The following is a 13,062-nucleotide window of genomic DNA, read 5'->3' as shown; positions in this document are numbered from 1 at the left end:
AAAGGCCCCTATTATGAGTTGCATTCGATCTTCGCTATTCGCTGGCTATCGAAAATCGAATGTCAAATTCGTATTATGAGCTATGCAACCCTGTCGAAATTTTCGTTGAGCATCGAAATCGTTGTCGAACAGAATTTACCTATCATCAGCGTAGCGTAGTGAATGGAAATTTGTGAAAATGTAGGTTTTTTGCGTTTATTTATTGCTTTATGGTAACGAATAATTAATTTATAGGTACTATTTTTGTTAATTTTATGCAGGTCGAAGGTCGTGAGCACTAAACAGAAATTGGAAACTGGTAGCTTTAATGGAAGAAAATCCACAATTTGCAAGAGGGATATGCACCAAAGTTCAGGTGGCAACAAAATGGGAGGGACTAGACCAGCGGCAAAGTGGATGAAGGTTCATAAAGTTGTTCWGTGTTTTTTGTGGAAATACATTTTTATTTGGACATAATCGCATGTGCTAAAGAAAAAGTGGAATACCAAAAGAAACAGTATGAACTGCATAAAAACGCAACAGAGGTAATGCTACAGCTGAATAGGGAAAAATTAAACCCGCAAGAAGAAGTCTTAAAAAAACTTGCAATTTTAGAGCTAAAAAAAATCTTTAAATAATTCTTAACTTTTATATTTAGATCTAAGTTTAAGTGCCTTAAAGAGACTGAATTAATATTTTTTGTTTTTATATTGCTATTTCAAGACTGTATATACTTCTAAGTAGAATAGTAACCTTGTAAGCTTTGGTTTATTATTAACTTTTACTTCAAATGTATTTATCATTGTTATAATTGAACAGATAACATATGTTATATTAGTCTTATTTTAATTATTATTAGTCACCATTTTTGTATATTTAAATATAATATGTCAATAAATCAATGAATAATGGGTAGGATGGGGTATTATTCATTAATCCGGGCAGTCGTAAATCGTCAACTACTCGATTAACCGCTCTTTTTCGGCTTTCCGGTTCACCGATCGTTGTCGATTATAATCAGTAAGCGTTCTATTTCCACCAATTTTTTCTACGTATGTATATAAGTTTACAAAAACTTTGCAGTATATACGCGCACAATTGCCATTTTCACAAAATTTAGAACAAGTAAAAATCACAGTTGTAAATTTAAATTATGTATTCAAAATTCAAAAAAATTATAATAACTAATTCCACTTGAATTGGAACAATTAAATAAATAACAAATATTGGGTAGTTTAAAAAGGCCGTTCGTATTTCTAATCAAACTTTAACTTTTTTTATATTTATAATAATAAATAAATAAACAAATATGTACCATTTTGGTCGACCACTTTTAGCTATTTTTCCGCTACAGACATTACTACATAAGAACAATTAAAACAAATTTCATTGGTGGCTTGCGTAGCGTTCTTCCTTTTTTTATAGAAATATGTCAAAATACATATAGCGAATTTCTTCATTATTTTCACTCAATTTGAACAGCTATAACTTTTTGTCAACTTCGCCGATTTTTTTTTTTTCTAATGAAGCTTAACATTTCACCTTTCCCACACTATATGGTATGATACAATGTTATTGGTAGCACTGGAGATATACGGCTGCAACGACATCTATTGACAAAATACGAAAATACTTTATCGACCCCGATATTATTGTAATTAACTAAATACACGTATACTATACCACGATGATCATCTTTGTGATGGTGGTGTTAACAACCAAAATCGCTTTCGATGTATTTTTTGTTTTGCTAAATTTATAAATTTTTCGACAAATAATCATATCATCGAAAATAATTTTGTTTCTATTTTTAAATTAAGTTTACAAATTGATATATCTAAAAATAATTATTTTCTTAGTTATTCCATCCATCCATTAGGAATACGTGTCCAAAGTTTTATGGCAATCGGAAAAGTGGTTTCAGTGTGAAAGCGTAACAGCGTAAAAAACAAACTTAAATTCACATTTATAATATTTTATGACATTGCTAGTGGATGGGTCACGCTTAACTGTGACTGATGCATAGATGGTTCCCCACTTTCCAAAGGTTGATTTTCCTCGTACAGAGCATAAATATCATTGCATATACAATGATGAAGAGACAAAATGAGCACTAAAGAGGTGAAAGCGCTGTGCAAAGTGAGTGCCGATTATAATCGACGTTTTTATCAACACTGCAGTTAATCCGCTATTTTTTATATTAGATGTCGCATTTGGTTTGCTGGCCTTCGCCCATAATTTAGCAAATTAGCCACGATGCCTTGACGATGTCAATGCCATTTTTGTTGTGACATTAAAAATATCTTACCAACAGTATAACCCATATACTAAGTATGCATGCACACGAAAATGATTGTTCTTTCACCTTAGCTGTGTTGTTATTTTTTTTTTTTTACTTACATCTTTCTTTTTTTTTTTTTTTTTGAAGTAATAACATTTTTCATAAATATTTCATATATAATTTTGGTATTTATGTATTGTATTGAATCCTATGTCTGTCCTCTGGTTCTAAGCTATATCGGTTCAACCGTTCTTGAGTTATAAATATCTTTTATATGCAGTCAGGGTCATAAGTCTAGAAGCAGCCAATTTGAAAACGTTTATTTCAAAAAATTTCCTAAACTAAGTAATCTACTCAATGAAGTCTTTACTATTGTTATACAGTATTAAACGTAGTTTGATGGTGCCGAAACTCTTTGCACGTGTTTGAAAAACAGACGAACGARATAACGTTTTGACGTAACAATGCAAGCGATCAAAAATCTACAAGCAGTTAACAGGCGTTACAAAGTAAAATTTAAACTTTTTTACCTTTTAATAACCATACATGCATCCTCATAGCATCATACCACCACCTCAATGTTTCAAAGTTGGATAAAGATTGCATTTGTTGTATGCTTCACTTGGCTTATGCCACACTTATTTACGTCCTTTTATCCCAAATACACATCGGAGAAAAGCGCATTGTTCCAAAACTCATTCGGCATGTTTACATATTTATTTGCCAATTTGCCGATTTGATTTTCCTTCCTGCCAGAATTTAATAATAATTTGTCTCTCGTCGACACCGATTTCTTTCCACTTAGGCACTATCGTCCTTTTTTTCGAACTAGTTTATAAAAGCAAAGTATTTAATTTCAATTTTCTGATAAATTAATGTGAATAAAATAAAACGCAATCAATAAAACGAAACAAATGTTTTCAAATTGGCTGCTTGTAGACTTATGACTCAGACTGTATATAGGTTGTAATTTTTCCGCTAGAGAGCTCCGATAATAAACGAGTCCGATCCCTGCTAACTTCAAAGTGCTATAGGGAGAACTACGGCCTCCAACGGGATTTTTATAGGCACGCCCCCGCCGCCCCGACCACCCGGTAACCCGGCATACTCAACATTTTGAAAAAGTGGGTGTGGGGTCTAATATCTTTAATGTACATACATATCTAATAAACCACTAAAGCTACAACAACCAAAATTGCTGTGTATAAAGAATTTTATTATAAGAACTTCTACTGATAGTGTGAAAATGGATAAAATCGGATGATAACCMAGCGCACTCCCCATATAACGGTGGCGGGCCGTTCAAAATTACTAAAAGCGCAATAAATACATAGATGGTATGAGAAGGCCTTCACTGGTCAAGACGCTAGGTACTGAATATGTGAACACCAATATCTATAGTTGACTTTTGACTAAAAATATTKGTCAAAAATTGGTCAAATCGGGCAATACTTCCCTGAACCCCCATAGACCTAATATAAAGATTGGTTAAAATCGGTTCGAAAATTAGCCATTATTTGTCGTAAAAAGTAAATGACAAACAAATGTTATTGTGGGATAAGTACCATCAATATGTACAATACTTAGTGCATTATTTTAATAAATTTTGTAAGCTTCAGCCTGCGTTTGCAATGTAATTATGCGGAGAAAATGTAATTATTTACGACATCACATTAGAAATGTTATTATACATATAAACCTTTCTCTTCAATCTTCTATCTATTAAAAAAACGCAACAAAATCCGTTGTGTAGTTTTAAAGATTTAAGCATACATAGGGATATAGTGAGAGATAAGGCGTCTTTGTTTTATACTATGTGGTGCTTATTCACTTTTATAATATTATATATTTTCGAGAGTCAAGTGACTTACGACTCTCGAGCAAACACTTGACCTTCGATCTTCTTGGTTTTCAATCAAGAGTTATTTAATGACTATATTCTTATCTCAATAAGAATGAATGATATTTAATGAAAATTTCCAGTCTTTACATGAYTCAAGAATACTATATTTGAAAAATAGGTATCAAAAACGATAAATCAACTGTTAGACAACACCAAAGCTTGAGTTTTGAGAAGAATAGACAATAATACACATTTTATGGTTAGAATGAGAAAAGAAACGAACTTAAAAAAATAATGAGGAAGGAACACGATAACTTGACAACTTTATTGATTTTGGAGATATTACAGACCCTAAACATGATTTTAGTCYCATATTAATAAAAACTTCAAATTTATAACTGTCAATAGTGACGTGAGAGCCAAGTCGCGAGTGCGACGACTGTTTGTTTGATGACAGGAGATATTTCGCTACTAGCTATGCAAATTTGCTTGTTTGTCTATATAAAATAATTATATTATTCAAATGGATTTTTATAATAGTACTTTATTCGGGACCACTTCCTCATTAACACGGCCGGTCACAGACAATTTACCACTCTAGGCAATCTGCGCCACTTCTAAGCCTATTTTGCCAAAATTGACAACCTTTCGGAATTATTAAGGTAATTTTATTTAAAAAAAATTTTCATAAAAATATATTATTTATTTAAATATTTCCGTGCCTTTGAATTGAAAAAATAAGACAACTGTTTTATTGTTTGTGCCACCTTCATTTTCTATTGACCATGTTACCTAGCCTGTCAGTCTTTCTTGACACCCATATTGCCGTAAACAAATTTAGAACGATATTGAATACAAATCTATCATGTTATGTGACAATCACATTATTTCCAATATGCTTGCAGAATTTTTCAAGCCAAACTACTTTACTAATTCTTCTAAAATGTTTTCCTATCTGCACATGCTCCGTTCGAATACTTCAATTAATACTCCAATTATTTCTGAATTTATTTAAATAAGTTAAAACCATCTTTTAATTACGGCCCAGATGTAGTACCCTCGTGCTTCCTGAAAAAATAGTGCAAAATACATCTTCTTGCCTTTGGCAAGCATTTTTGAGTGTCATTTATAATCCCCTTGCATAAAAGGATTTAGGTCATACATTAAAAACTATAGCGGTATATGCAGTTATCAGTTTACCTATACTTTTTGAAGCTATCATTTAACTTTTTCGATGTACGTTAATTTCTACTTCCCAGCACGGATTTGGTAGATGCAAATCTACTCTAATCAATTTTCTTAAATTAGTAAACCCTGTATCATTGGGAGGTTGGAGTCATGTTAAGAAGTTTACGCAAGTGAGGAAATATATGGCAATAAACCTTCCGCAGAACCATTATCTCGAAAACTCGTAGTGTTGACTCATCAGATGTTTTCATCGTCCATTCCTCTGCACAATATAGGAGGTTCGTCGAGAGAGGACTTTACTTCTTAATTGTCTACTTAGGCCGAAGTAGCYCCTGTTGGCAAGAGATATTCTGCGTTGGATTTAGACCCACTTTGTTGTTGATGTTAATGATGATTCCAAGATAGACGAAATTATCTACTACTCGAAGTGATGAATGTCAACACTGATATGGCAGTCTAGTCGCGAGTGCGACGACTGCTTGTTTATATATTTTTCACTTCCATTCAGAAGGCTAGAGAAGTGTTCCCTCCATAATTTCAGTATGCTCCGGTCTTGAAACCTTCTGTTAGTCGCCGCATCTTTTCGTAGAATTTTCGACCAATACCCCTGGCGGCCAGCTTGTCAAGCTCTTCATACTCGCGCATTTCAGCCTCTCTCATTTTTTCTCTCGGTATCTATCCCATCCCGCATGTATTGTGGTCGACTGTAACGTTGCGAGGTAGGCAGTGTTTTCTCTCCGCTGCAACACGGCACTCCTCGTCATACCCAACTGTTCTTTTACTTTTTCCGAAAACCAATGGCTTCGTTTGTAGTTTCCACAGTTCCCTTATACCGAGTTGCTGATGAGTGCTCTCCGAGAGCAGGAGTATAAGCCGAGTAGAAAATTGTTGAGCTGTGTTCTGATTGCGGGTTCTCGACGTCGAACCATCCTTGTGCTTGTTGACGTGCGTATCTTGGCTGCAATAGCACATAATCCGAGTCGACGTTAGGACCTCGTAGCGAACGCACTAAAAAACTGGAGACACTACTTATAAATCTCGAGTCGTAGAGAAATGCTTGGTGTTTTATTCTGAATGGAATCCTGAACAGTTAGCAGTACTTTTCCCCTGTCTGAAGTTAAATTTAATATCCCGTTTCGCTTTTCGAAGAAATTTTGCCCTTACTGTTAAAATATGATCAATAAAAATTTGAACATAACGCACCATTCCGTCAATTCTCATTTCTGCACATTTGATTTCTATGATATCGCAATTAAAAAGACTATATTGCTTTCGCTCATTAAATAAAATCGTAACAATTAAATTGTAGCTGTTGTAATTTTTGTTTTGTTTCATGACTCGACTGATTCTGCAAGTATGCGGATGCTGCGCTCGCATCGGTTGGGCGAGAGAAGGGTAATCGTTGGGTTATAATAATATATTAATTCGTTCGACCAAATATTATTCAAAATGTCCAGTGGTGTAGTTTTATATGCACTTTTTCGGCCAAAAGCTTGTATTTCGTTACACAAATATGTTGCAACTATAATCGTCAATTCACCGTGAGTTAATAACATTTATAATTTTTTGCAATGTCCAAAAATAGCTCCTTACCTCTTCCCTGACTTGCTCCAACTGATAGTATTTGCCATCGATTGAAGGCAATGCAGTATCAATAATGGCAAAATAGAAATTAGTTTTAAAATTTAGTGTAGCGTCACGAATCGGTATATCTTCCCCCTTATAATTAAACTGTATTTCCTGTGAAAGTACATACCTAGCAATGTAGACTATACAAAAACCACTAGGTGCTAACTTTTGAAAATATGCGAATAATATGAAATTTTAAATTTCACTTTTATAAATTTTATACAAATGAAGTAATTGAAATAACATATATATTATATTTTGTTAAAACAAAATAAGTAAAAATAAATAAAATATGCAAAGAAAATGTGCCGCTGTAAATTTCTTGCGACCAATACAATTTCCCAACTTGCTTATTTGGACGACCCCTTKAATCCCTGAGTAAAAGTAACCATACCATGCAGTCTTGGCAATGCCTTTCTTCGTATGTATGGCAAGAAGAATTTATTTTAGTGAGTAAATATGTGCAACAATCAACCAGATAATAAAATTGCATATCTTTATTAGAGAAACATCGCACACATCGTGAAAAATCGAAAACGATCTCTATCGTAATAGTATGATTTAATGCGTTTGATAAAATATGTACTAGAAAGTTGAATATAATACCAATATTGAAAATAGTAATATACAATGTGATTTCACAACGCACAGACCAATCGATCAAGAGACCATACATGCCGCACTTGTCCATTTTGTATACATTTTAAACATAACAATTCTTACCTGTGGAGTTTAGAAACAAATGCATCATTTACATAAAATTCATCTGTTGGATCGATGTCTTTTGTCTTCGTTTTTGAGTTTCGCACAAGTAATCGTTGTGCAGGTTTCCCCATTGACAGCGACTGAAGTGCACGTACTAACTCCCGTTCAGGGATATCAGTTTCCTGTTGTATATCCTCATAAGTTAACATATCACGGTTATTAAACAGCATTAATACGCACATCTTAAATTGAAAATGTCAAAATTTTTTACATTTAACTCGTACAACTTAAATACCTGATACGTGGACACCTGTAGTATATGTTTACGGGTTGTTGTTGGCACCGTACAACCATTTGAGCTGGATGACATGCTTGAACTAGGACCGTCTTTATCTTTATCGCTATCCACTTTGCGGCCATAGAATACTGCATTAATATAAGCCGTACCTATTTCAATAATAATTTAATTTCAGAAAAAAAATAGTATAGATTATTTACTGTTTTACCCATTTGTGGTTGTAACGTTAACTGTCTACCCGAATGTTTATCCAAATAAAACTTTTTAAATATTTCAAATGCCTCACGTGGTGCAGAGGGTATATTGCAGTTAGGTGTTGCAGTCTACAATTTTATTTCATCAAYCAAAAGATTTTTATTACGATTTTAAATTCATAGTTTAATATTAATAATTTACATACTTGAGTGGGCCAAAATCCTGTCGTTAGGATCCTCACTGTCAATTCAACACCCGATAATGATAAGTTGTGTACATTTACATAGTTTTTAAACTCTTCCATAATGGTGTTTGACACAGACATATCTTTAAACATTCCTTCAAGTTTTGAGGTAAATTGACATCCACACTCAGTCTGCACAAGGCAGAAGGAAAGAAATTGTAGTATTGACATATGAAATCTGAATCTGAAATACCTTTAATTTTGATATCATATTTTTCTCAAAATCATCGGAAACTGATTTATTTAGCAACAGGCGTTTCGCTAAATGAGTTTTGTAATAACGTTCAAAAACATCCTTCTCCAGGAGAAATCGGAAAAGTACCATGGTTTTATCTAAAATTGTTTCTATTTCTTGTTCACTCATCTGCAATATTGATCAGTATAGTCAACAGATAGAACAGAAGTAAAAATAAAACTTACACCTTTGCCTCCTTTTTTAAGTTTATCATCAATAAACAAAGAAAGGTATTCGGGAGATTTTTGATTTAAATTTAAAAAATGCTCAAAATCTGCTGATATTACATTTTTAAATAATCGGTCATTATTGAATGAATGGTGTAAAAATTGATCGAAACGATCTTTTAAATCGAGCAAATTCTGTACAAAAGTTATTGGATTTGTATTCCCATTTTCTTCCTCCTTCACTAATATTCTGCCCTGTTCACGCAAATACGATGACATTGTATCAGCAATTACTTTGAGACCTTCCTCTTTTAGTCGTGAAAATAGTTTATAGGTACAAGCAAGATCCTCTGTTTTTGAATTTTTAATCATATAAACAACACCAGAATTTTCCATTTCAACAATAGTACGCATATGCTTCTTAATAAGTTCATCCTCGACAACTTTAACGATACGCGGTTCAGTGTCTTTATCTAAATACAGGGCCGCCCGTGCAGATTCTTCTTGTATGCGAGCCTAAAAAACTAAGGCTTTACAAAAATCTTTAACAATAGCAAAATAACAAGTACCTCGACTTTTTTTATATAAACACCCGCATTGTTCTCGTTAAGAAATTTATGTGATTCAAACTTATAAAAAGATGCAGATTGCGCAAGAAATGGTTTCTCAAAATCATCTTCATATACGGACCGTGTATTAATTCCCAGCGACATAAGCATTTGACACGCATTTTTAATCGCTAAGTGATTGATGGCTTCTCCGCTTCGCTCGTCCATAACCATTCCGAGTAATGTTTCTCGTAGAGCTTTTTGAATTTCTGAATAACGGACAATCTATATATATTTTTTGGTTAAAGATTCGGTTTATGATAGCAAATTAACTTAATCAAACATACTTGATCTCGGAACAATATTAAGCCCAAATTGTAAACATTATCTACTTCGCGTTGTTGTACATAAACACGATCCATGTACATCAATATATCACGTATCATTACCATCGAAGTTTGATGATCACTCCAAGCTTGATTTAACTTAGGAAGAAAGTTATTATGTAAACTTTCAAGCACATCTTGCCGCACTTTCTGTTCTAAGTGCTCAGAAACGACTTCACGCAAGCCATAATACAAGCGATTGCCATGCTTATGTAGCACCATATTATATGCATTGCGATATAATTGCTCGAAGGATAAGCCAGAGTTATTTTTCTTTTGTATTTCCTGTATAGCGTTTTTTAAGCTTGCCCAAATCGATTCAACATATTTTTCATCCATAGAAGCCTGAGATCGTTTTAATAAAAAATAATTAGTATTTTAATAAAGAACACAGAGTACAAACTAATAGGAAAAAAAATAAGAAAAACATATTCAGCTAACATTAAAAGCGTTCGTTTTGTATTCCGGCAACCAAAGAGGGAACTTTCGTTGAACTTCCGTAAGTTTTTGATGTTTAGAATTTAAGCCCACGGACACGCTGCAAACAGTTCCGACATGTAGCAAGCTTGCACTTGCACCAGCATATTGTGGAGTTGTTTTTAATGCCCAGCGTTGTTCACGTGCAGCACTGTTACCTGCTGTTGAACCCTGAACACCCACTGTTGTGCGTCCACGTATAAAAAATTTGCGATAGCGACCACTATTCACAGAACTGCTGGGCGAATTACAGTTTTGGTTGTTTGTGAACAGTAAACTTTTTTGACGCCCTTGTGCTCCAGGTTTATTATCCTTGGGCATTGGTTTGCCGATTTGCCTTTAATGTTCGCAATGGGACGAACGGCTGAAATCGAAATATATAAGCAAACGTGCAGACCAACGTCGTATAAAAAACGTCAAATTTCTCAAAAAATAACTATCTATCGCAATCTTCTTGATTTAATGAAGTACAAGTAGTAATAATACAGGTTCGTTAGCTGCTATTAGTATTTTCGAATTTTAACTATTAAATTTTAAATTTTCTACTCCCCGCAAAACGACGTCGTTTTCTCTTAAATCTATTTTTCTCAACCATTGGTTTAGATTTTTTGGTTTTCAAACATTTTTCCTGTACTAACACATCAATTATTTTAAATTCGCTTCTAACAAACTTCTCTCTTTTTATTTCCAATGAAAATAATGAAAACTCTTAGTTCTTTGTAAATTTTACAAATTTGAAACGAATGATGTCGTTTTTTCACAAATAATAATTTTTGTCTTAACTTCTTGAAAAATTTATTTTTTCAATGACAAAAGATTTTCCTTTGACAAATATTGCACAGTAAGCTATAGAAACTTAAACCATAAAGTAAGGATTCACCACGAAAGAAATTTAATTTAATTTTAAATATATTCTAAAAAAAATCTACCAAATATTCATTCAAATACCTATTTTTCAGTAGCGTGCAAAAATTTTAAACAAATTAATTTTTAAACAATAGACAATATCTATAAATAATACAATAACTCAATTTTATAATAATTAAATTTTTTACATATTATATTTGYATATAATTTATAAATAAACGATTGTTCATTTTAACAAAGAAAACTATAACAAATTCAAGTGTAAACAAACAAACATACCTACGTGTTTCTCTACAAGGAAGTGACTTACCGGAAAAGCGCGAATCCGCATCTTTCCCTCCTTCTTGGGAGCGGTGCCCCTCAAATTCATGGTTTGTAATCGACGACAATTTTCCTCCACTTTTTCTTCTGAACACACCAATAAGTACGATGACTTTRCGCCAACACAAAGGATCGCCGTTTTTCAGTAAAATAACACTTCGCGTTTTGCAATTTTTATGTGAAATCTTTTATGTTAAATATTGGTTTTTCGTTATTGATGTGATCTGGCGATATAATATCAGCACATAATCTAAATTAATTTACAACACCAAACGTTATATTCTTCGCCAACAGTAGAATATTTTCTTTATGTTATAATTAGACGTCAAAGTATTTATCTATAAATTGAAGAAWATACTTAATTAACTTCACTGAAAGTTCACTACTTTAAGCAACCCGAATTACAATTACAAGCATTTTTTCGCTATGCAATAGTTTCACAAAAATAGTAGAAAAAATATATTTTCATAAAGCTCACATGAAATGAATAACAAACGTACATATGTTAATCATACTTTACCATCAACGTCTCCAAAATTATAAGGATGTAAGAAAATACATTTTTATTTATTACGTAGATTTAACGCTTCTAATCTATGCATATTATGAACAGAGTTTTCATATTTAATTTAAAATGCAAATAGTAAATTACCAATCGCACAAAATAATATTACGTTTATCGAAATAGCAGATCTGTGTTGCTGAAGCTGCAAAAATGAGCATAAAAAAGGAAATGGAAGAAATGAATGCGAATATTGATGAAAAAGAATTCATCAAAAATACTGAGTACCATATTAGAAAATTTTCATGAGGTATGATTATTTTATAAGTTTTTTTATGTGGAATATTGTACTTTCAAAATATTGTTTAGAAATTATTGTCATATTTTATAATATATAATATATATATTAATTTTCAAAATCTATTTAGTGTAATATCAGAATTTCATCGAACAAGTGACCAACAATCAGGCAACCCTCTGCTTTAAGAACGACGGAACCGTAGTTATACTTTCTGTTTATTCTTAACCAGTGCATCGAAAGTGATTAACAAAATGTAAATATACCAAGTTATCCATCGTTTAAGGTTATGAAATAGTTTTGTGACAGTGAATATCAAAATATGGTGTTTTTGCGTGGGTGGCGATATGCAGCATTTATATCTTGCATTGTAGGCGGAATTGGTGTAGCACTTTACCCCATAATTGTAGAACCAATGATGAATGTCGAAAAATATAAAGAGATTCAGAAACATAACCGTGCAGGAATAAAGCAAGAGGAAATACAGCCTGGAAATATGAAAGTTTGGTCGGATCCATTTGGACGAAAATAAAAACATTTGTAATTTTTCGTAAAATAAAGTACCTAGAATGTATTTCAATTGTTTTATTCATTTTATATAATTTTTAAGGGTGCTCCCACATTAGATTTTAATTACGGGTCATACGAAAGTAATTTGGAAATTTAGAAATACTATTCGRAGTATTTATAGCAATTCTCTTGTCTGTGGTATTATAAAGTTTGGGCCGGCTTTAGTATACCATCCCACGATTTCATGGTTAAGAGTGATAAAAGTGATATTAAAAATATATATGTATAAATATAGCCTCTGCAAACTTATAGCATTCAAGATATTTTTATTTCAAGTGGAATATTTGGCAAATTTTATTTTGCAATTTATCGATTTATTGTAACTCTTT

At 32.6% G+C, this 13,062-nt stretch overlaps 2 protein-coding genes across 8 annotated transcripts in view; one reads left to right on the top strand and one right to left on the bottom strand.

Annotated features, from left to right (window-relative positions):
• Positions 1 to 12,098, bottom strand: part of LOC108975966 (cullin-3) — a 36,989-nt gene extending 24,891 nt beyond the window's left edge. The window contains exons 1-10 of one of the 7 annotated variants that reach the window (XR_001993907.1): positions 10,140 to 10,802; positions 9,660 to 10,043; positions 9,334 to 9,597; positions 8,783 to 9,280; positions 8,556 to 8,726; positions 8,324 to 8,494; positions 8,132 to 8,246; positions 7,921 to 8,072; positions 7,644 to 7,867; positions 2,791 to 3,088 (exon numbers count right to left, since the gene is read on the bottom strand). Coding sequence is in view for 6 of the 7 variants with exons in the window: in XM_018944826.1 (XP_018800371.1) it covers positions 7,644 to 7,867; positions 7,921 to 8,072; positions 8,132 to 8,246; positions 8,324 to 8,494; positions 8,556 to 8,726; positions 8,783 to 9,280; positions 9,334 to 9,597; positions 9,660 to 10,043; positions 10,140 to 10,496 (2,336 nt within the window). In the remaining variant the exon portion in view is untranslated. The other 6 variants (XM_018944829.1, XM_018944831.1, XM_018944828.1 and 3 more) reach the window with 6 other exon arrangements.
• Positions 12,099 to 12,293: 195 nt separating this feature from the next.
• LOC108975968 (small integral membrane protein 20) lies at positions 12,294 to 12,737 on the top strand. Its single transcript, XM_018944832.1, has one exon. It carries the CDS (start codon positions 12,486 to 12,488, stop codon positions 12,693 to 12,695), a length of 210 nt encoding a protein of 69 aa, XP_018800377.1. The 5' UTR covers positions 12,294 to 12,485; the 3' UTR covers positions 12,696 to 12,737.
• The last annotated feature ends 325 nt before the right edge of the window (positions 12,738 to 13,062 follow it).

This window comes from Bactrocera latifrons, unplaced genomic scaffold (assembly GCF_001853355.1).
Source record: "Bactrocera latifrons isolate USDA-ARS-PBARC rearing strain unplaced genomic scaffold, ASM185335v1 scaffold_703, whole genome shotgun sequence".
Taxonomy (NCBI): domain Eukaryota; kingdom Metazoa; phylum Arthropoda; class Insecta; order Diptera; family Tephritidae; genus Bactrocera; species Bactrocera latifrons.
Note: the sequence above shows the minus strand (reverse complement) of the source record. Positions and strands in the feature narration are given on the sequence as shown.